Raw genomic sequence first — 19,893 nt, forward strand, 5'->3', positions numbered from 1 at the left:
GGCAGTCTCTGTGCGATGGCGGGGGCGGAAGCCAGACTGAAAGGGTTCATAGAGAGAGTGGAGGGACAGGTGGGAATGGAGTTGAGCAGCAACAGTTTTTTCCAGGATTTTCGAGAGAAATGGAAGGTTGGAGATGGGGCGGAGGTTATCAAAGTTGTTTGGGTCAGAGCCATGTTTTTTCAGTGTAGGGGTAACAATGCTAATGTTTGCCTTGGACATTTTCGAAGGATTGTTAAAAGCCGACAAAAGCAAATGTCTTTGGATCAGTTCTTGACAAAACGCCGGGCAAAAACCATTTTTGAGGGAGAACATAAACTAAAGAGGGCAAAAAACGACGCAGTTAAAAGTTAAGCGACCATCATTTTTATTCTTTACTCAATTCTTTGTGTTTTACATTATGTACAACTCTCATTTATTCTGCAATAATCTAATTGGAACATGTATTTGTTCCATATTTCGATGCATTTTTATGCTTGAGGAAATAATTATGTCTGAATTTTGGGGAGCTTGGAACGGATTAGGGCATTTACATGGAAAACGCGTCTCTACTTACAAAATTTTCTAGTTAAGAAATTTCTTCCAGAACATACTCATTTCCTCAGTAGAGGTACCACTGTAGGTAAAATTAGAGAATGTAAAATGTGTTTGTTTTCGCCATTCCCGTGCACTTTATGAACATTTAAACTTGTTAAAATCGCAACGGATTTGAACGCAAACAAAAATTGCAATCCATGTTGACCTTACAAGTACTGTATCTCCACATGGCTCCTTTTCATATGGTCTAATGTCAAGTTGGCCAAGTGGTATCAATATTCCTAGTATAGAAATCGCAGATTTTTACAATCTCGCTGATTTGTGATGGACAAAGGCGATATTCTCTCACATCAAAATCTGCCATACAGCAGGACGGCAGTGGTTGACGGAACGTACGTTACTGTCATAGTCGAGTGCTTGCTTGACCATGTTGAACTTCCTGTTCTCCCGGGGGTCATTTCCAATGCCGGCGCTGTACAGCCAATTGCCATAGTTACTGCAGACGTCATGGTCGATCTGCGGGAAGACATTTGCATGAAGTTTAATTCCCAGAAGTGCTATCGACACCGACGAGGTAGGCCCCAAGTTAAAAATGAGAATGTCAACGTATTAAATACATTCGTGTCAATCAGTGAAAACGAGCTATTACTTAAATTTTTTTGGTGTTTTTGTTTTTTTTTTTTTGTAATCATTCAAAACTAAATGCATCGTAAAAGCATTTATAGAATTACCAAAAGGTACTCAAAGTACTCGGCTCCCATCCTCCAGTCAAGGCCCAGGTCCTTGGTGAGGAAGCTGGCCACGTTTTGGCGCCCCCTGTTGGACATGAAGCCCGTCATGGCCAACTCCCTCATGTTGGCGTCCACGAAGGGGACACCTGTACGTCCCTCTGGACACATACAAAAAAAAACAAAAAACACTTTGGATTAATATTGATACATATACGCACAATCAAGCACCAAATGTGCCCTAACCCCCAATTGCAGCAGATCAAACCTTTCCATGCGTTGAAAAGTGTCACGTCCGTCTTCCAGGGAATGGTTTTGTCCTGAAGTCCTGTAGAGACGAAAAAAAAAATGTTTCTAGGAAAAAAAATGTCTCCAAAAGTCATCCAACAGTTTTCATTATACATAAACAAATTGAGTCCCTGATTCATAATTCACTTATTCACGGCACTTAAATTATTCCCTGCACTGATTTGCTGATATGCTCTTTCTGTTCTCACCTTCAGATGGCCAAACCCTGTCTAATAAGGAAAGTAGTACAACAACTGAAGTCAAGAAAGCACGTTGAAGTGATGCATCTCGACGATGAGACAAGCTAAGTTTAGCCTGAGTTGTTAAAATGGAATGGAAAACATTGCCTGTTGCGTTTATAAACGTTTGATGAATTCACTCAACATTATGACAGGGAGGAATAAAAAAAAAATTAAAAATAAAATAAATGAGAACAACATTCACCTTTGACTTGAAACAGACGATTTCCATATTTGAGTGCTACGAACTTGAAGTAATCACGCCACAAAAGCTCAAAAATTACCCTGTGATAAAAATGACAAGAGTGAGAAAACACACACGGTCAAAGAAACCCCTTCAGGCACAGCGGTCGCAACAGTGGACAGCTTATCATGTTATCAGGGTATCATTTTTGGTGCATGAAAGGGTGAAATCATGTAAAAAAATAAATAAATAAATATGAAAATCCTAATCAACTGACCAGTATGTGCTCTGATTGGCCGTTCGCTCCCTCTCGTATCGGCGTATCTGATGAAAAATGTACCTCGGTGAAATGCAGCCCACGGCCAGCCTGAAAAGTGCCCCGGCACACCTGATTAAAAGTCAGTTTGAATTTCTATTGACGGATTTAATCGACATCGAAAGAACTCACCAGGGAGAAAATTTGGTGGAATAGTCCAAGCCGACCAAGCCGTTGCGCGTCTCCTTGTAGGCTGCGACCGCATCCTATGAAAAAAGACAAACTATTTCCTCAAAAGCTGATATCCAGTATTGACACGTTGTTGTCACTTGTGTAGAAATGAACTCACCGTGTCCCAGAAATAATGCTGAAGTCGGCGCAGCGCCTGACTTTCACCGCCACCGCATGGAAAAGCGGAGCGGGGGTCATTCAAAGGCTCTGGAAAAATAAGTCATTCATTCATTTTAATGGATGAAGATTTATTTTTTTTAACTTGTTCAATTTTTTATTTTAAATATATTGTCGCTGCTTGCCTGTCTGCTTCAGGTCCGCTGGAGTAGGAATGTCTCCCTCCTGTAGCCCCCCTGGAAGAGGCTTGAGACGGTCTGAGGTGGGCAACTCAGGTCTAACTTGACTCTTGGATTCCACTTCCTTCCTGAACTGAGTGTAAACATCCGGCAGCCTGCCAAAACGGGGGTTGCAGATTTTTATTTTATCATCATTTTCCGGAAATTACTTTCTTCGGGCTTCTCATTGGCCATTTGTGTGTGCTTGCGTCGGCCGACTCTCACCTGGAAATATGTTGAAATGGCAGATCGTCTCGGTGGTAGAGCGTGGACCCCCAGCAGGTGTGCACTTGGACCTTCATGCGTGCGCACACGTCCTTGACGCCTTTCTCCACGGACAGCTCTTCAGAAGTGACCTGTGATTGAAGTTGCAATATGAATAAATACGATCATGATGTGAATGAGGCTGCCGTTGAAGGGTGCGAACCTCTTGGTGGAAAGCAACGACGCTGACAGAGCCCAGTTGCTGGATGAGGTCGGCCACGACTTCTTCCGGTTTGCCCTGTCTTACGACCAGGTTGCTGTTTAACACACAAGCACACGTGATGTTCTGCCCGCGGCTGTGAAATGTTTAACCGTGTTCTGACAGGGAGGCAAATAACCAAGTTAAATTTGATTGACTTTGCTTTTTAAGTGTAAACAGTTGGAACTTTGAAGACATAGGTGCCAAAGGCCCACGCAACGGGAGTAGCACAATAGCCATTGAACTGAAGGAAATAATGCAATTTCTTGACATTCTATTTAATTATGTCATTTTAAAAGTTTTTTAAGTTCATGATTTTTTAAGTACAATTAAAGCTAAAAAAAAAGATTTTTTTTTTTTACATAATACCTCTGCCTCAATTTAAGGCAAGAAAAATAATCCATCTCGGCAGTAGATTAGGCAGAAATTACCTGCCCCTCTTCACCAGCGTGTTTCTGAGATCCCGGAGGCTTTCCAGCAGGAAGCGCAGCCGAAAAGGTCCCGTCTTTGGCAGGTTGTACTTGTACGTTCCCGCGTAATGCCTGGGATCGAAGCAGTACAGCGGCACGATGTGATCGGCGTGCTTTTGAGCAAAGTGGAACACCTACGCGGACGGATAAAATATGCATCATAAAAACAGCAAGATTAAATTGACAGTAATCTCCCACTAGTAGTCAAAGCGTGTGTGTGTGTGTGTGTGTATATATATATACACATACATACAGTATGAGTGAGTGTGTGGGCGGGGGGGGGGGGTGAACCACGAACTGGTTGCCAACCAATCGCAGGGCACATTCTAGCGTTATGTCGCTTTACATATTGCTGTCGTAAGGGATTGTGGTTAATGTATCTCATTTCCTTTGGGGTGGATTAAAGGTCAAGCGTTTTTAGAATTCGAACGATGCTTCCCCGCCCTCCCCAAACCAAAGTACTGTACTCCCGGGTCATCTCGTTGGGATAGGGGGAAAAAAATCCTAGGAAAAGACGAGTATCCGAAGACTATTTGCATTGTGTGGGCAACCGGATATACTGACGTGAAGCTCACCAACAAGCCAACATCGACGGTATAAGAGTTAAACATTTTCTTGGGTAGATATTCTAAGATAGTCATTTTTGGACTGATAAGATTAGTCAAAATGCACAGCTGAAAACTATTTTATTGCGAAAGTGTATGCCGGAACTTCCAACTGCTAGCTAACTAAACAAACCAGCTTGTAAAACGGAGCGCAACGACGACAAAATAGTTACCTAAAATGTTTCTAAAACATGAACCGCGAAAAAGCTTACCAAACAAAAACATTTGAAGCAAAGCGTACTCTAAATGTAACGTTCATTTTTTTCAACATGACGTGGACGTAAATGCGCGTACTTACCTCATTGTCGTGGATTCGTAAATCATTTCTTAATAAACATATTATCGTACGGGAGGCAGACATGGTCAAGCGTCGATAGCTACCGAGTCGAACCACAACAAGAGCCGGTTCTGAAACACAAACAGCGGCCAGGAAAGGCAGCCTTGCAACCGCTGCGGCGCGGTGTTGTGTGGCCACGTTCTAGTAGTGGAGTCGGTCACGTTGTCAGACACGCGTTTGTATAACAACGCTTTCATAATTTTGTAATATATTTTTTAAAACTCTTATTTTTTGCATTCATGTTTCGAGACACACTCCGTGGTAATTGCATCTGTAATCTGAACGCTTTTATGTTTTTTTTAAATCGGAATTTTGTTGGTAGTCTCGGTCAAGTTTTTATTTATTGTGACAGAGGAACGATGCGGGACACTTTTCAAGTGTTCAATCAACGTGCCATGCATGTTTTTGGAATGTGGGAGGAAACCAGAGGACCCAGAGAAAACACGCAGGCACGTTCAGAACATGCAAACTCCCCACAGTAACCAAACCCACGACCTCTGCACTGTGAGGCGGACGTGGCAACCAGTCGCCCACCGTGCCGCCCGGCGGCGGAATTATTACGGAGAAATGAGGCGACGCTTTTCTTTCGCTTCATTCATTGAAACGTCCAGTAAAGGTGACGTAACGCAACGGAGACCTCAACTAAAGATGACGCCACACTTTTGCCGCGTGTAATAAACAAACCCCGTGGCTGGATTGCATGTATTATCATACTGTATGCAGTATCTTTACAATATCCGGGTCAAGTGGCTAGTTTATCACTTATTCTGCTTTAAAACACATAGTTTGGTGAAATGTTTTGCACGTTATAATTAATTAAAATAAATAATTATTATATATTTTTAAATTATTAAATAAATCTTCCCCCGCACTTCAATTTTTTTGAATGGATTCATAATGTTTACACAATATTCCGAGACACCATTCCATGGGAATGGAATCTGTGATTTTCAAATTATATGCTTAATTTTTTTAATCCAAATTTTGTTTGTAGTCTCTGTCAAGTTTTTAATAACATTGAACATTTCTTGTGATGGGCCAGCATGGTGAATAGTGTTTACATGTTCTGCATAGTTGGCGGGTTTTCTTTGAAGGCTCAATATTGTGCATATTTGCAAATGCCACGGCATTTCATAAGGTGTACAAAATCAAATGTTTTTCTTGTTGCTGGAAAAACAATTTCGAGCAAAGAGAACTAGGAAACATTTCACACACGTAAAGTGGCGTTGAGAGCAGTTTATCATCTCAAACCAACCGACTGAGGCAGATTGTAGTCAGCTGCTTGCTCATGTTGGGATCAGCTGGTTTTCTTCTTCCAGTTTTCACACTATCTTGTGTGGTTCTTTAATCTCCTTGGTGCAAAAAGTGCACTGAGATAACTTTTGTCGTGAATTGGCTCAATATAAAAAAATAAAAAACTGATCTGACTTGAACATCACTCAAAAGTGGAATTTTTGTTCCATTTCTGTTCTGCTCGTTGGTCCACCACCTCGAGTAGTGAAGAGTTTCAGGCCAACTGGATTTTGTCCTTGCACGATAAATATGTTAATAAATTACAAAAGTTTGGACTCGAACAAAAGAAAAATATATAATCTTGGTTGGCGGTTGTCAGCGGTTCTCCGACTTATTTTAGCGCAGTGATGAAACAGCAGATGTGCATGATAAAAACACGTCCGTTTAATCATTAATGTTGGGATTGAAAAGGTTTTCCTTTGCGTGTTGTTGTGCAGTCCAGCGAGCGCTTTTGCCATGAGCACCTTCACGCACATCCTCAAGGAGATCGGCGAATTTGGCTTGTTCCAGAAGCGCCTGGTGGCCGCTTTGTGCGTCCCCAGCATCTTCATCGCCTTCGACACCATCGGCCACGTCTTTACCGGCCTCGACTTCCCACACTACTGCAACGTCGACTGGATCCTGGAGCGGGTGGATGCCAACCTGACCTTGGAGAGGCAGAAGGAGCTCACCATCCCCGCGAGCCAGGATGGAAGCTTCCAGAGCTGCCTCATGTTCACGCCGGTCGACTCCGACCTGGAGACCATCGAGCTGTACGGCCTGAACTCAACCACCGGCTGCCTCAATGGATCCAAATTTGAGGTGACACCTGGGGCGTCCAGCATTGTGACAGAGGTGAGATGGCTGTGGACGTCACTTCTCTGTTTTTGTCATTTAAGTTCCCCCAAAACATATTTTTTGTTTGTTTTGGCTTCCACCATCAGTTTAATCTGGTGTGTGATAGGAGGACGTTCATCGAGGCGTCTCAGTCCATTTACATGGCCGGACTTCTGATTGGAGGCTTCGTGTCGGGCGCAATGGCCGACAGGTACAAGGAGAGCCAACACATTCTTATGTGGATTGTATAGCAAGTAGAAAAAGTCGACATATCCTGGTTCAAAAGCCAGGAAATTATTTTTTTTGATACGGGGGAACTTGGATTTAATGGATTCTGAACCGACAGAGTCTAGATTTGGCGGACAGAATTAAAAGTGTCCAGTAAACTCAAAACGCCCATTTGTTAAAGTGTGTTAGTTCAATAACTGACCACAGTCGTTTGTTGTAGCACCAAAACAGACAGAGACTCATCCACACATTTCCAAATTAGGCTGCTTTTGTCACAGACATACGGACGAGAGCCAGTTAACAGATGTAACATGGCGGCCATGTTGGCAGGGGCAACAGTTAGCTTCGCATCACTGTCGACACAAAAAGATCGTGTCCTACCTTCCCATTTACATCGACTGTTTCGCTAAGGTGTGTTGCAACAGGAAGAGATGGGAAAACATGCAGCACAGTGGCCCTTGAGGATCAGAGTTTGAGATCCCTTTTACAAGGGCACAAAAAAGTACGACCATCCCTTCCCCCAATTCGTTTGCTAAATTGAACTGTATTCATTGTCCTCAATCCACAATTTGCGGTAATAAAGTAAAATAAATATGATTAAAGTCGCCGATGCTATCTTTTGTGATTGTTTTTTTTTTTTTTTTTTTTTTTTTTAGGTTTGGTCGCCGTTTTGTAGTCTTGCTCGCCCATCTTCTTCTTCTCTTGTTTGGCGTCAGTACCGCCTTCTCTCCCGACGTCTACGTTTATATTGTTCTCAAGTTCCTGTGTGGCGTGTCCACGGCGGGAATCCTCACCAACGCATTTGTGATAGGTCAGTGTGGTGTGGCCAGAACCCCTGCCATGACTTTTACATCCCGCTATCTTTTCCCGCGAGGCCACTGTTTCTTTTCAAACTAAATTGCATTCTTGTGTTTCACCGAAGGTGGCGAGTGGTGCAAGTCATCCAAGTTTGCCTTCTGCACCATCGTCAGCCATAGTTTTTATTCCATCGGTCTCATGATATTGTCCGGCCTCGCCTATTTCATGCACAACTGGAGGATCCTCCAACTGGCTCTCTACGGCCCTCTTCTTATTGTCCTCTCCATATTTTACTGGTTGGTACTATTACATGACACATGGGCATACGGCTACAACATTTTGAGTGAGAAAATACAAAACGGTCAAGCTAATAATAAACATGCCGTACCTTTGAACCCGCCAGGATTCTTCCAGAATCGGCTCGCTGGCTCATCACTCAAGGCAGGAAGGCGGATGCCGTGAGGGAAGTGCGCAGAGCGGCAAAAGTCAACGGGAAGGAAATGTCGCAAGATCTGTTGGACAAGGTGAACACCAACGCAAAAATCAGCCATCATTCATATCTCCAATTCATAGAAACCAAATAAATGTGGAACGCTTTTTAAATTTGGAAGTCGAAGTACCACTGTACACTTTGTCAGCAAATATAATGTCCGAATGATATGCGTGGTTGTAGATGGAGGTGGGTGAGACACCCAACAGAGGCAGCATGGTGGACATCTTCAGGATACCATATCTGAGAAAACGCGTGCTCATCATGGGCTACATCTGGTGAGGATTTAAAACCTGACAGCGCACTCTGCTCAACTTAAGAGAGAGTGAAATAATGAAGAGTCTAAAATACGTACGACAGGTTTGGAATCACCTTGTTATACTACGGCCTGAGCCTGAACGTTGGCAACTTCGGACTGAACATCTACCTGACGCAATTGATCTTTGGCCTGGCCGAGCTTCCCGCCCGTCTGGGTTCTTTGCCGCTCATTGGACGCTTCGGGAGGCGACGGTGTGAGGTTGTGTTGTTAATGTTTGCAGGGGCCACTTGCCTCGCCATCATTGCCGTGCCCAAAGGTAACCTTAACACACAAAGCACAATTTTATAATAATACAACATTTGAAAAGTAGTCATCATTGTTTTTATCCCGACAATAAATTACTGAATTTTTTTTCAATAAAATATTATACATTTTATTTTGTAAATATCTTACTTTCATCTCCAAATTCGGATATTTTTTGACGAGAAAATAAATACACAACTTTTTCTTGTGATATTTCAACTTTAAACCCGAAAAATATTTGACTTAATATGACAAAATGTTTACAACTTTTTTGTTGAACGATACATCTGATGTTTTGTCAAAAAAATAAAAACAAATCCTGATCCAGATTATTTAATGCGCAAACATATATTGTATGATCTTTTACTTTGAAAATTTCATCATTTCTTTTGGAAAGGTTTTTCATTTAAAAAAAAAAAAAAAACGGTTTTTCATTTAAAAAAAAATAAAAAACACTTTCATCTCCAAAACATACAATATGAATCTCAAAAATAACTCGTCATGTAAAAAAAAAAAATAATGCAGACCACTATTTTCTCTTTCCTTTATTTTTTTTCTTCCAAAATATGACTTTTTAAAATGGTATTGTATTTATTTGTGATGTTTAAATCCCGACTTGTCATTTCAGACCTTCCCGTCGTCGTGACCGTCATAGCCATATTTGGGAAATCTGCATCCACTGCCTCCTTCACCATTGTGTATGTTTACACGGCAGAACTGTACCCCACCACGCTAAGGTAAGGTAGGTAACCTCAAAAATTTCATGCAGGAAGTGAAGTGGTCCCAGCCATAAAACAAACAAATAAATAAATTCCTTCCATTTGCTATGGAACGTTGTTGGCTTTTTGTGTGGTGCTAGGCAGAATGGCATCGGTCTGAACTCAGTGTGCGCACGTGTGGGAGGCATCCTGGCCCCCCTGGTAAGGCTGCTGGGCGTCTACCACGACGCGATCCCCATGTTGGTGTACGGCATCATACCTGCGAGTGCAGGCGGCCTCTGTCTGCTGCTGCCAGAGACCCTCAACGCCGAACTTCAGGACCATGCGCAGCTCAGGTGAGTTGATGAGCCCTAGGAAAAGGACAGCGAGACTAATGATGAGTATTTTTTTTCCCTTTCTTAATAAACATTACAATGTTTTGTTTTTATTTGTTTATTATTCATTCAGGGGCATTGATGAGGCATACGAAGCGGATGGAGAAAAACAAGTCCAAAGCACGGCATTGTAATTGATATGGACGATGACAGGTGCTTCGTTGCCATGGCAACAGATACAGATGCCTATTTCGTGACCACAAATGAGCATTTTGGACACTTTGTATCTGTGTAGTGGCTAGGTCATCTCCTGGGCTCTGTAGATAGGATATGAGATGTGTCATGTATATATTATAAACTCCTGTTTATATTGACTTTTTAATTGCTTGAATCTGCCTACCCATGAAGTGTGAAATCAATAAAGTAAGTCCTTGGATGTCTGTCTATTTCTGAAAATGTGTCGGTTATGCACTTTCCCTCCCAAGTTATGCAACTGTAAAGCTAATTTTACATTCTAATTGCCCACACATCCAGTTACACCGCCCATGACATGATCGCCGTCAGAAACACTATCATCAACAGGAGAAAATACATAACATATTAATAGTGCTATTAATTTATAATTATCTCCCACTATTCACAGAGGCCAGGGACCTAGTCATGATGCAAAGAGAGAAAAAAAACAAGTACTGTACTACCATTGACACCATTCTAAAACATTTTTAGATGGTCTCGAGATTCATAGTTTAGACCAGGGGTCCCCAACCGCCGGTCCGCGGACCGGTACCGGTCCGCAGGGCATTTGGTACCGGGCCGCACAGAAAGAACTTGCCTTATTTCTGTTTTATTTATTTCGGAACACGAAAGATGTTTTATTTTGAAAAATTACCGGATTCTCTTTTACATCCGTCTGTGTCACGCTTGACTCACGTCAAGCCACACTTCTCGGTCACGTGACCAATGACGCTTAAAAACAAAACACTAAAGCCCGCAAAATGAGTAAAAATGCTGCTTGGAGATCACAAATGACAGCGGCCTTAAAAGTACGTTCGAAACAACTGGATCAAAGTTATGGCTGAATACTCTGAGATCGCCACAATAGCACTGTTGCTATTTCCGACATCCTACCTGTGTGAAGTGGGGAGTTTCTGCAGCAACGGCGACTAAAACAAAATTACGAAGTAGACTGGACATAAACCACACACTTGAGGTGTCATTGTCTCCTATTACCCCGAGATGGGACTGTCTGATTGCAGAAAATCAAGCTCGGGGCTGTGGTGAGTCGTCATTTTCATGCACTTTGAATTTGCGTTGTATCGTATTTTGAAGGCATTAAACATTACCAGAGCGATAAGAGTGTTGCGACCAGATTAGACGCTACTTGTGTTTATTATTATATTTCGAAAACACCACAGTTTTCATGCAGCTCATACCATATTATTTTGTTGTATTAATTCGCCACACCTTAAATGCCGGTCCCTGAAAATATTGTCTGACTTTAACCGGTCCGTGGGGCAAAAAAGGTTGGGGACCCCTGGTTTAGACCATAAACCTTCCGGAAATTATAATACCACAAATTCATTTAACTCGGTTTATATCATTACCCTTACACAAATGAATATTTTTTTTAAACTAGCAGAACATTACACTGGGCGTGTACTGTGCATGTAGAACGGGTAAAAGACTTGACAAAAGTTGTTGCAATCACTTCAACATACTTCCTTGATGCCGATGTACTACTTTCCTATTTCATGGAAAACGTGGCATTTTAGCGTTTGAGAAGAGCACATAAAACACGGGACGTATTACTTTGAAGGGCAACCGGAAATTGAAACGTGAAGCTCATTAACAAGACAACCTGCCGAGGGTGAAAAGTTAAGTGATTCCATGGTTATACTCTGTATATATGTCTTTATATATATTTACAAAGTACGTCGTAGTTTGTATTTAATCCGTCTTGTAGACTCAATTGATATTTAATGCCGGAAATTCCAACCTAACGGGTTGAATTTGGAAAAAAATCTAGCAAGTAAAACATCTGTTTTAAAAGCGCTTATTCTTAACGTGAACGAACACATAAAAAAACAACATTCGGGAGTCAAAGCGCGATCTAATGTCTTTTTTTTTTTAACAAAACCAATACGTCAATGAATGTTATTGCCTCAGTCACGAAGTCGTAAGTCGTCGTTTAATAAACTTCATGTTTATCATGCGGGAGGTAGACATGACAGCGCGTCCGTACCACATCGAACCAAAACACAAACCGTTCTTTTTTTTTTTTTTTTTTAAAAACAAAACCAATACGTAAATGAGTGTTATTACCGCAGTCACGAAGTCGTAAGTCGTTGTTTAATAAACGTCATGTTCATCATGCAGGAGGGAGACATGACAGCGCGTCGGTAACAAATCGAACCAAAATAAGAACCGGCTCCATAACACGAACACAACAATGTGGCAGACTCGTCGCCGGTCTGACCCTCTCTCGAGCGGCTCTTGTTGAGGAGTCGATCAAGCTGTCAGCCACGATGTTGTATGAAATAACGCTTTCAAAATAAGCGTTTTTGTTTGTTTGTTTTTAAAGTTTGGCCCTTTAGTAGTTTACAACTGTATTAACTTATAATTCTTACATAATATCCAGATACATACAACATTACATGCTACTGTAACTGAATCTTTCATTTGCAACCTTTAAGGATACTCCTTTTTTTTTTTTAATCCCAATTTTGTTAGCAGTCTTTTTACAGCAGCGTCATATCAAAACTGGTTAAAAAACAAACAAACCCAAAAAGCAGATCCCTTGTAAATTCACGCACAAAACTGTCTCGTGGTCATTTAGAATGAGTGTATTCGCCATCATAATGTCTTACTAAGTCAATAAAGAAGCGACATTAAATTGTGGCCCAGATAAGACAGCATTAACTCTGACTAAAAGAAAGAGCATTTACATTTTTGAGCATTTCAACAGGCCCATGGAAACGGGGTGAGAGGGGGTTATCGAAATGTTCAAGTTTCTGGGGAAAAAAAAAAAAAAAAGCACTTTTTGTTACAGGGGCTCCAGGACGTTCAATTGTACCCAGCAATCATCCGCACAAGTCAGGACATGGCCAGGCAACATTGTACCATATTAAAGAACTTTTCTAGTGTGCAATATGGAACCATCTTCTAGGCTCTATTCACTAAGCTTGCCTTCATCTTTTTTATCTCTTTACCTCAGCCCGCTTTTTCAAATAACATTGCGGTTACGGTGATTGTTCAGTGTGCTATTGTATTATCACCTTTCATGTATGTATGTTGCTAACATGCTCTTTTCACTTTGTCTTTTTTTTTTTTTTTTTTTTTAACTTTTGGCTGGTGCTCCCTGTTTGTGGATGGATGTCTTGACATTTATCCCCTGGCTGTCGGCGGTGGTGAGGCTGGGGAAGGTGGCGTTGGAAGTGGACATGTATTGTCGCCGTTGCCGTCGTCTTGGGACTGCTACTGTTGTTGGGCCCCTTGTTTTCTTGTCCCTACCAAGGATGCTCAACCTCTCGATCTTATTTTCCTTCCTCGGTTCTGTTCAGGCTTTCTTCCTTGAGGGAGCGTTTCCTTGACTTTGTTGCCAGGTGCCGGCTCATGTCTTGTTCTGCTCAAGGTGTAAATGTAAAGTGTCTTTAGATTAACCTCTGTTGTGAATTGGTGCAATATTAACACAAGTGACTTGAACCTCTCTCAAAAGTGGGATTTGATGACATTTATTTGCTCAGAGGTCCGCGACTTCATGTATGGAAGGTTTTAGGGCCGACTGGATTTTGGCCTTGAATGATAAACATGTTAATAAATTACTACAGTTCCGACTGTCATGAAAAAAAAATCACCATTTTGCTTGGCAGTTGTCAGCGGTTTTCTGACTTGTTCTACTGTAGTAAGGTAATGAAAGAGCAGAATTGTGTGATAAAAACATACACCCGTTTAAACATTAACGGGGGGCGATTGAAAAGGCTTTGCATTGCACGTTGTTCTGCAGTCCGGCGAGCGCTGCATCATGAGCTCCTTCACGCACGTCCTGAAAGAGATCGGCGAGTTCGGCTGGTTCCAGAAGCGCTTGGTGGTGGCCTTGTGCATCCCCAACATCTTCGTCGCCTTCGACGTCATCGGTCAGGTCTTCACGGGCCTCGACTTCCCAAACTTCTGCGACACTGACTGGATCCTGGAGCGGGGAGATGCCAACCTGACCCTGGAGAGGCAGAAGGAGCTCACCATCCCCGTAAACCCGGATGGAAGCTTCCAGAGCTGCCTCATGTTCACGCCGGTCGACTCCGACCTGGAGACCATCGAGCTGTACGGCCTGAACGTGACCACGAGCTGCCTCAATGGATCAAAGCTTGAGGTGCCAACTGGGGCGTCCAGCATTGTGACAGAGGTGAGATGGGGAATGGTCGCCACGGTACCAGTAAACTGTCCATACCATTTTTTGTAATTCTCTTGCTCTGTTTCTCCATCAGTTTAATCTGGTCTGTGACAGAAGAACCTTGATTGAGGTGTCTCAGTCTATTTACATGGCCGGGCTTCTGATTGGAGCCTTCATATCGGGCGGCATGGCCGACAGGTACAACTACATTACATAGCTGACAATACAGTAGGTACACAGTCGTCAAATGCCGACGGTGCGCCAAAAATCAGGGTGCAAAACACATCTAGGTTTGGCTCACATTTGGAAATCTCAGGTCCACGTTTGTCAATCTTCACCTTGACTAACTTCCATTAATGTATGATTTGTTTTTTAGGCTTGGTCGCCGCTTTGTGGTCTTGCTTGGCATTCTTCTTCTTTTCCTGTTTGGAGTCAGTGCTGCGTTCTCTCCCAATATCTACGTTTATATTGTTCTTAAATTCCTTTGCGGTGTGTCCATGGCGGGAATCCTCACCAATTCATTTGTGATAGGTGAGTGGCGTGTATCCAGAACACTGCCAATGGGTTTTGCCATTGAACATCAACCGGACAAGGACCGGCACTGAAATATATTGAGATTTATTCTGTCCCTCTAACTACATTTTTTAAATATATGAAGAGATTTATTCTGTCTCTAAGTAAATTTTTGCACCAGCTTGAGGAGCTTTATGTCCATCACACTACACCAACGTGTGGTACAATTTACACTATCTATGGCATTTCTCTCCAAACAGTATTAGTTCTTGACAAAGCACGCACCGGAAGGCTTGGTACTATGACCACTGATGAAAACAGAGTTCATCTGAGCGATAAGACGGTGATAAAACTTTACCCCTACTTAGTTCGGGTTGTTCAAAGTCTTCAAGGGGAAGATTATAATGCTCAACCACCAAAGCATCTGCTGAATCAACTGAAGTTCCAGTGCAGCTGTCCGGATAGACTTCCGTGGCTTTAGATGAATGCCTCTTTTGGGAGTTTGGCGTTTAGTAGAAAACCTTCGGCTGCTTGATTTGTCAACTTGGTTAAAAAAGAAAAAAAAAAAAAACTAACTAAAAACATTGCTTTATGCACCAAATGCAAACTGCAATGAAAAATAGTAGGGGCCCTGAAATTGAACCCTGCGGAAAAATATTCAACAATGGGGCAGGGAGGATATGCTTCCAAAAAGTGCAAAGCCAAAGCAGTCAAATACTCAAGGCCTGACATCCGTCCAACTGATTTCAGTGGCAAAAATTGTTTCAGCATCCAAACAACTTTTTTTTTCACAATGCCACCATTTGTTTTCAATGCCGAAACTTAATTGCAGTCTTGTGTTTCACCGAAGGTGGCGAGTGGTGCGACTCGTCAAAGTTTGCCTTCTGCACTATTATCAGTCACAGTTTTTATCCCATCGGTCTCATACTGTTGTCCGGTCTCGCCTATTTCATCCGCGACTGGAGGATCCTCCAACTGGCCCTCTACGGCCCTCTCCTTATTGTCCTGGCCACGTTTTACTGGTACCATCACGTGACAGTTGGCCACTCATTTATAACCCTTACATGAGAAAATAGTCAAGCTACATGTCGTACCTTTGAACCCGCTAGGATTCTCCCAGAATCGGCTCGTTGGCTCATCACTCAGGGCAGGAAGGAGGAGGCCGTGAAGGAGGTGCGCAGAGCGGCAAAAGTCAACGGGAAGGAGGTGTCCCAAGATTTGCTGGACAAGGTGAACACCAACACATACCTCAGCCATCATTCATACCTCCCAATTCATAGAAACCAAATAAATGTAGACTGGAAAGGCTGTAAAAGCTTTTTAAACTGGTCAGTGAAGGTACCACTGTACTTTTGTTTAAGTACAGTGTTTTGGTAAAACAAATGTAACCCTTTCATGCACCCTGTAACTCGATAACACGATAAGCTATCCACTGCAGTAAAAGCTGTCCCTGAAAGGGTTAAATACAGCAAATATAATGTCCTAATGATATGCGTGGTTGTAGATGGAGGTGGGTGAGACACCCAACAGAGGCAGCATGTTGGACATCTTCAGGATACCATACCTGAGAAAACGAGCGCTCTGCATGAGCTGCGTCTGGTGAGGATTTAAAACCTACAGCGCACTCTGCTCGACTTAAGACAGAGTGAAATAATGAATCGTCTTCAATGTGTACGACAGGTTTGGAATCAGCGTGATGTACTACGGCCTGAGCCTGAGCGTTGGCAACTTTGGACTGAATATCTACCTCACACAGCTCATCTTTGGCCTGGTGGAGTTTCCCGCCCGTCTGGGTTCTCTGCCGCTGATTGGGCGCTTCGGGAGGCGACGGTGTGAGGCCATGTTGTTGTTGCTTGGAGGGTGCGCTTGCCTCTCCATTATTGCCGTGCCCAAAGGTAACCTGAACACACGGCGACTTCTCGATGGAAATAAAACAAACGGGGGAAAAAAAAAACACACTGGAGAATAAGGGCACATTTAAAAACTAGTTATTTTTATCTTGATATATTTTTTTTCTCAAACATGTGTTTTTAACCTTTACTGCACATTACTTTTTCATCTGAAAAATGGGATGTTATTCTCGTAATAATATTCATTTAGATACTAGTTAATTTATATACTGTATGAAAATCTTAGAATTTAATCTACAAAATGTTTAAAATCTCAAAAATATACAAATGTTTGTATCGTAAATATCCGACTTCATTCTTTTTTGTAATACATGACTTCAGTCTTGAAAATGATTTTTTTTTAATTAAATAAATATCTGACTTTATTCTTGAAAATGTACGACGAAACTGAAAATATAAGCCTTACTGTATACTTGAAACGTACAACATAAAAAAAAAAAAATGCAACTTTTCCTTTCAATGCAACTTAAGTCTGAAAGAAATGGGAGAAAATACAGGACTGATATTACACTAAATCTGAACATATATATATATGTATGTATATATATATATATGTATGTATTTTTTTTACCTAAAACGTTTTTTTTCTTGAAAATGTACTACTTTATTATAAATAAATACACAACTACCAGTATCTCAAAAAAGTCCATCTTCTTGTAATATTTCTACTTTAAACTATACTCTAAAAATTGTACTTTTTGGAAATATATGACTTAGTTTTCATAATACGATGGCTTTATTCTGATGCACTCGATTATTGTCATTTCAGACCTTCCTGTCGTTGCGACCGTCATTGCCATTCTTGGGAAATTTGCATCCACTGGCTGCTACTGCATCGTCTATGTTTACACAGCAGAGCTGTACCCCACCACACTAAGGTAAGTCAATTAACTTCCAAGGTTTCAAGAGTTGATGCCGTTAAACCGAAGAAGTAAGGCTCCAGCTATCGAGTATTTTTCGATTTGATTCTTCTCCCAATATATCCCGTTGATGTTCCAAGTGTTCACGCTAAGTGCAAGTAAGACTGTTTCCACTTGTGGTCGCCATCTTCACCTTCCACACAATAATATCCGTGACTTTGCGTGTGAGCCTTTGAAAGGCGGGGGCCTGGCGTGGTGAGTGATGTGGGTGTCAGGGAATGATGGTCGAGCTGTCTGTTGCAAGATCAGGTTAGTGGGTGGCTGTCAGATTTTTCGCATTATTTGATGAATCATTTCATCTCCTCTGAGAAGTGAAGTGGTTGCAGGATTTGATTTTTTTTTTCATTTATTTTTTTAAATTAGCTTTGAAATGGTGTTGGCGTTCTGTATGTTGCTAGGCAGAGTGGCGTAGGTCTGAACTCCATGTGCGCTCGCATGGGAGGCATCCTGGCCCCCTTGATAAGGCTCCTGGCCGACTATCATGACTCCCTCCCCATGTTCGTGTACGGCATCGTACCTGTTTGTGCAGTGGGCCTCTGTCTGCTGCTGCCAGAGACCCTCAACACCGAACTTCAGGAGCACGTCATGCTGAAGTGAGTTGACGAATGCTACGAAAAACAAAAACACAAGACACCAATGATGATTTTTTTCTTTTTTTTAACCTTGAAATGTTTTTTGTTTTTTTTAACTAGGAGGGTTGACACAGGATACATAGAAGGTGAAGAAAACTGAAGCAAAATCAGAGCATTGTGGTTTATATGGACAATTACAAACATTTGCGCTGTTGTGGGGGCAACAGCGGCTTATCAACAAAACACCAGAGGATTTTGTCAAGAAGGTGCCCTCAATCTGCTCACACAACTGTCCCGGAATGATATTAACATTATTTATTTGTATTTTGTCTTTTGTACAAGTTATTATTTTGTGAGTATGCTATTCCAATTTTGTGGGACTTGGTGGTGGTGAAGATGGAGTATGCTAAAGGACCTAAAGAGGAACCCTGAGGTACACCTCTGTCAATAAACTTCATAACATTATCATTTTAAGTTCATGTTATAGCGATGCTGTGGCCATTTCATATCTGGGGCTCCATAGGTACGGTTTATGGACTCCTATTTACTTTGACTTTTTAATTGCTCCCATACAAATAAGATCTCTGCCCACCCATCAAGTGTGAAATTAAACAACTGAGTAAATCTTTAGTTGTCTTCCTATTTATGAAATGTGTCATTGAGCAACCTATTCTGCACTTCCTCCACACACAGAGGTAACCAAACCAGGGGGCCACTGTGGGAGGCACCTCACCCCCCACCCCCCCCGCCACACTTTTTGGCCTGCCTTTGATGGACCCCTTTTCTCGTTTTATCACGTTTTGACACTCCTCATTAATTGCACTGGTATCAGCCGTACATGTAATCATTATGTATTTTTTTTCTCCTTCAAACATAGTTGTTCATGAAGGAAGACTTTCCTGCAAATATGATTGGTCAAAAGTGTTTGTCAGTAAGCAGCTGGACCATTTGGACAGTAGATGGCAGCAAAATGTCAAGCTCAGCTGACAATGTGGTCCTTTTAAGATACATGCAAGTGGGTTGGCTCTTTCTGCACATTTAAAGGACCGCGTGTACAACTACCAAACTGGCCTTTTCTGATTACCGTAACAAAAAAAAAAAAAAAATCCACCACATCTACCACCGAGTTGAATTCGGTGGTGAAAATAATTACACAATCCTTGTTTCCCTGCCCTTTCATGCGGGGCTGAGATTGATTGGCCAACGTCAAGACTGCCCGACATACAAAATACTTTTTGCAAACGAGTGTTTGTTATTGCTGTGGGGGATTCTCTTCATCTGCTTTTCCGCTGCAAGAAGGATGACTCCGATTTTCACGGTGTGCCAAGGTCATCTGGACACTTAAACGTGAGTTAAAACACGCTGCGGACTGTCGGCTCGCTGGTGAAAAATGACCAACTGTGGGCAATTTGTCAATGTCACGGTCGTGGCTTCGGACAAGCTGGGGCAGTCTTTGGAAAACTTAATAAGTTGCGCACCCCCTTTGAAATCCTGACCAATGGCACACCCACTCCCCTGTAAACATACTCAAAAAACATAAAAATACAATTTAATTAAACACAAAAGCTGTCACGAAAGACTACTGAAACCAGAAAAGTCTTGGACTATGACAATTTTAAGTTAAACAAAGCTGCTAAATGATTACTTGATTATTAAAGTAGTTGTTGATTCATTTAATAATCGATTAGTTGTCGGTTAATT

At 41.9% G+C, this 19,893-nt stretch overlaps 3 protein-coding genes across 7 annotated transcripts in view; 2 read left to right on the forward strand and 1 right to left on the reverse strand.

The window, feature by feature from the left end:
- Positions 1–8,273, reverse strand: part of cry-dash (cryptochrome DASH) — a 10,667-nt gene extending 2,394 nt beyond the window's left edge. The window contains exons 1-12 of one of the 2 annotated variants that reach the window (XM_019866869.1): positions 4,632–4,908; positions 3,690–3,862; positions 3,223–3,316; positions 3,021–3,151; positions 2,763–2,911; positions 2,579–2,667; positions 2,422–2,495; positions 2,251–2,340; positions 1,995–2,074; positions 1,531–1,590; positions 1,266–1,423; positions 931–1,050 (exon numbers count right to left, since the gene is read on the reverse strand). In XM_019866869.1, coding sequence (XP_019722428.1) covers positions 931–1,050; positions 1,266–1,423; positions 1,531–1,590; positions 1,995–2,074; positions 2,251–2,340; positions 2,422–2,495; positions 2,579–2,667; positions 2,763–2,911; positions 3,021–3,151; positions 3,223–3,316; positions 3,690–3,862; positions 4,632–4,694 — 1,281 coding nt within the window. In that variant the 5' untranslated portion in view covers positions 4,695–4,908. Of the gene's footprint in view, positions 1–930; positions 1,051–1,265; positions 1,424–1,530; positions 1,591–1,994; positions 2,075–2,250; positions 2,341–2,421; positions 2,496–2,578; positions 2,668–2,762; positions 2,912–3,020; positions 3,152–3,222; positions 3,317–3,689; positions 3,863–4,631; positions 4,909–8,193 lie in introns of those variants that run through there. The other variant, XM_019866870.1, reaches the window with a different exon arrangement.
- Positions 4,009–10,326, forward strand: LOC109514058 (solute carrier family 22 member 13-like). 4 transcript variants are annotated; one of them, XM_019866864.1, is made up of 11 exons: positions 4,009–4,322; positions 6,401–6,797; positions 6,887–6,990; positions 7,664–7,818; positions 7,930–8,101; positions 8,209–8,329; positions 8,479–8,573; positions 8,656–8,870; positions 9,486–9,594; positions 9,717–9,911; positions 10,024–10,326. In XM_019866864.1, the coding sequence occupies exons 2-11, from the start codon at positions 6,420–6,422 to the stop codon at positions 10,082–10,084; spliced, it is 1,605 nt and encodes a 534-aa protein (XP_019722423.1). In that variant the 5' UTR covers positions 4,009–4,322; positions 6,401–6,419; the 3' UTR covers positions 10,085–10,326. The 4 variants fall into 4 exon arrangements, with proteins under 4 accessions (XP_019722423.1, XP_019722421.1, XP_019722424.1 ...); XM_019866862.1 differs by lacking the exon at positions 4,009–4,322 and having other exon boundaries at positions 6,205–6,797; XM_019866865.1 differs by lacking the exons at positions 4,009–4,322; positions 10,024–10,326 and having other exon boundaries at positions 6,205–6,797; positions 9,486–9,599; positions 9,717–9,821.
- A 2,911-nt stretch (positions 10,327–13,237) lies between these two features.
- LOC109514059 (solute carrier family 22 member 13-like) lies at positions 13,238–18,671 on the forward strand. Its single transcript, XM_019866867.1, has 10 exons — positions 13,238–14,289; positions 14,372–14,475; positions 14,654–14,808; positions 15,641–15,812; positions 15,900–16,020; positions 16,295–16,389; positions 16,471–16,685; positions 17,470–17,578; positions 18,019–18,213; positions 18,313–18,671. The coding sequence occupies exons 1-10, from the start codon at positions 13,912–13,914 to the stop codon at positions 18,350–18,352; spliced, it is 1,584 nt and encodes a 527-aa protein (XP_019722426.1). The 5' UTR covers positions 13,238–13,911; the 3' UTR covers positions 18,353–18,671.
- Positions 18,672–19,893: the final 1,222 nt, after the last annotated feature.

Source organism: Hippocampus comes, unplaced genomic scaffold, assembly GCF_001891065.2.
Source record: "Hippocampus comes isolate QL1 unplaced genomic scaffold, H_comes_QL1_v1.1 scaffold181, whole genome shotgun sequence".
Taxonomy (NCBI): domain Eukaryota; kingdom Metazoa; phylum Chordata; class Actinopteri; order Syngnathiformes; family Syngnathidae; genus Hippocampus; species Hippocampus comes.

What these genes read in the sequence shown, in the direction of transcription:
- LOC109514058 (XM_019866864.1), top strand. Translation starts at nt 6,420, where the DNA reads ATGAGCACCTTCACGCACATCCTCAAGGAGATCGGCGAATTTGGCTTG. An exon ending in CACCAACGCATTTGTGATAG is followed by an intron (nt 7,819 to 7,929) that starts GTCAGTGTGGTG and finishes GTTTCACCGAAG; the next exon opens with GTGGCGAGTGGTGCAAGTCA. An exon ending in CGCAAGATCTGTTGGACAAG is followed by an intron (nt 8,330 to 8,478) that starts GTGAACACCAAC and finishes GCGTGGTTGTAG; the next exon opens with ATGGAGGTGGGTGAGACACC.
- LOC109514059 (XM_019866867.1), top strand. Translation starts at nt 13,912, where the DNA reads ATGAGCTCCTTCACGCACGTCCTGAAAGAGATCGGCGAGTTCGGCTGG. An exon ending in CGTCCAGCATTGTGACAGAG is followed by an intron (nt 14,290 to 14,371) that starts GTGAGATGGGGA and finishes TTTCTCCATCAG; the next exon opens with TTTAATCTGGTCTGTGACAG. An exon ending in CACCAATTCATTTGTGATAG is followed by an intron (nt 14,809 to 15,640) that starts GTGAGTGGCGTG and finishes GTTTCACCGAAG; the next exon opens with GTGGCGAGTGGTGCGACTCG.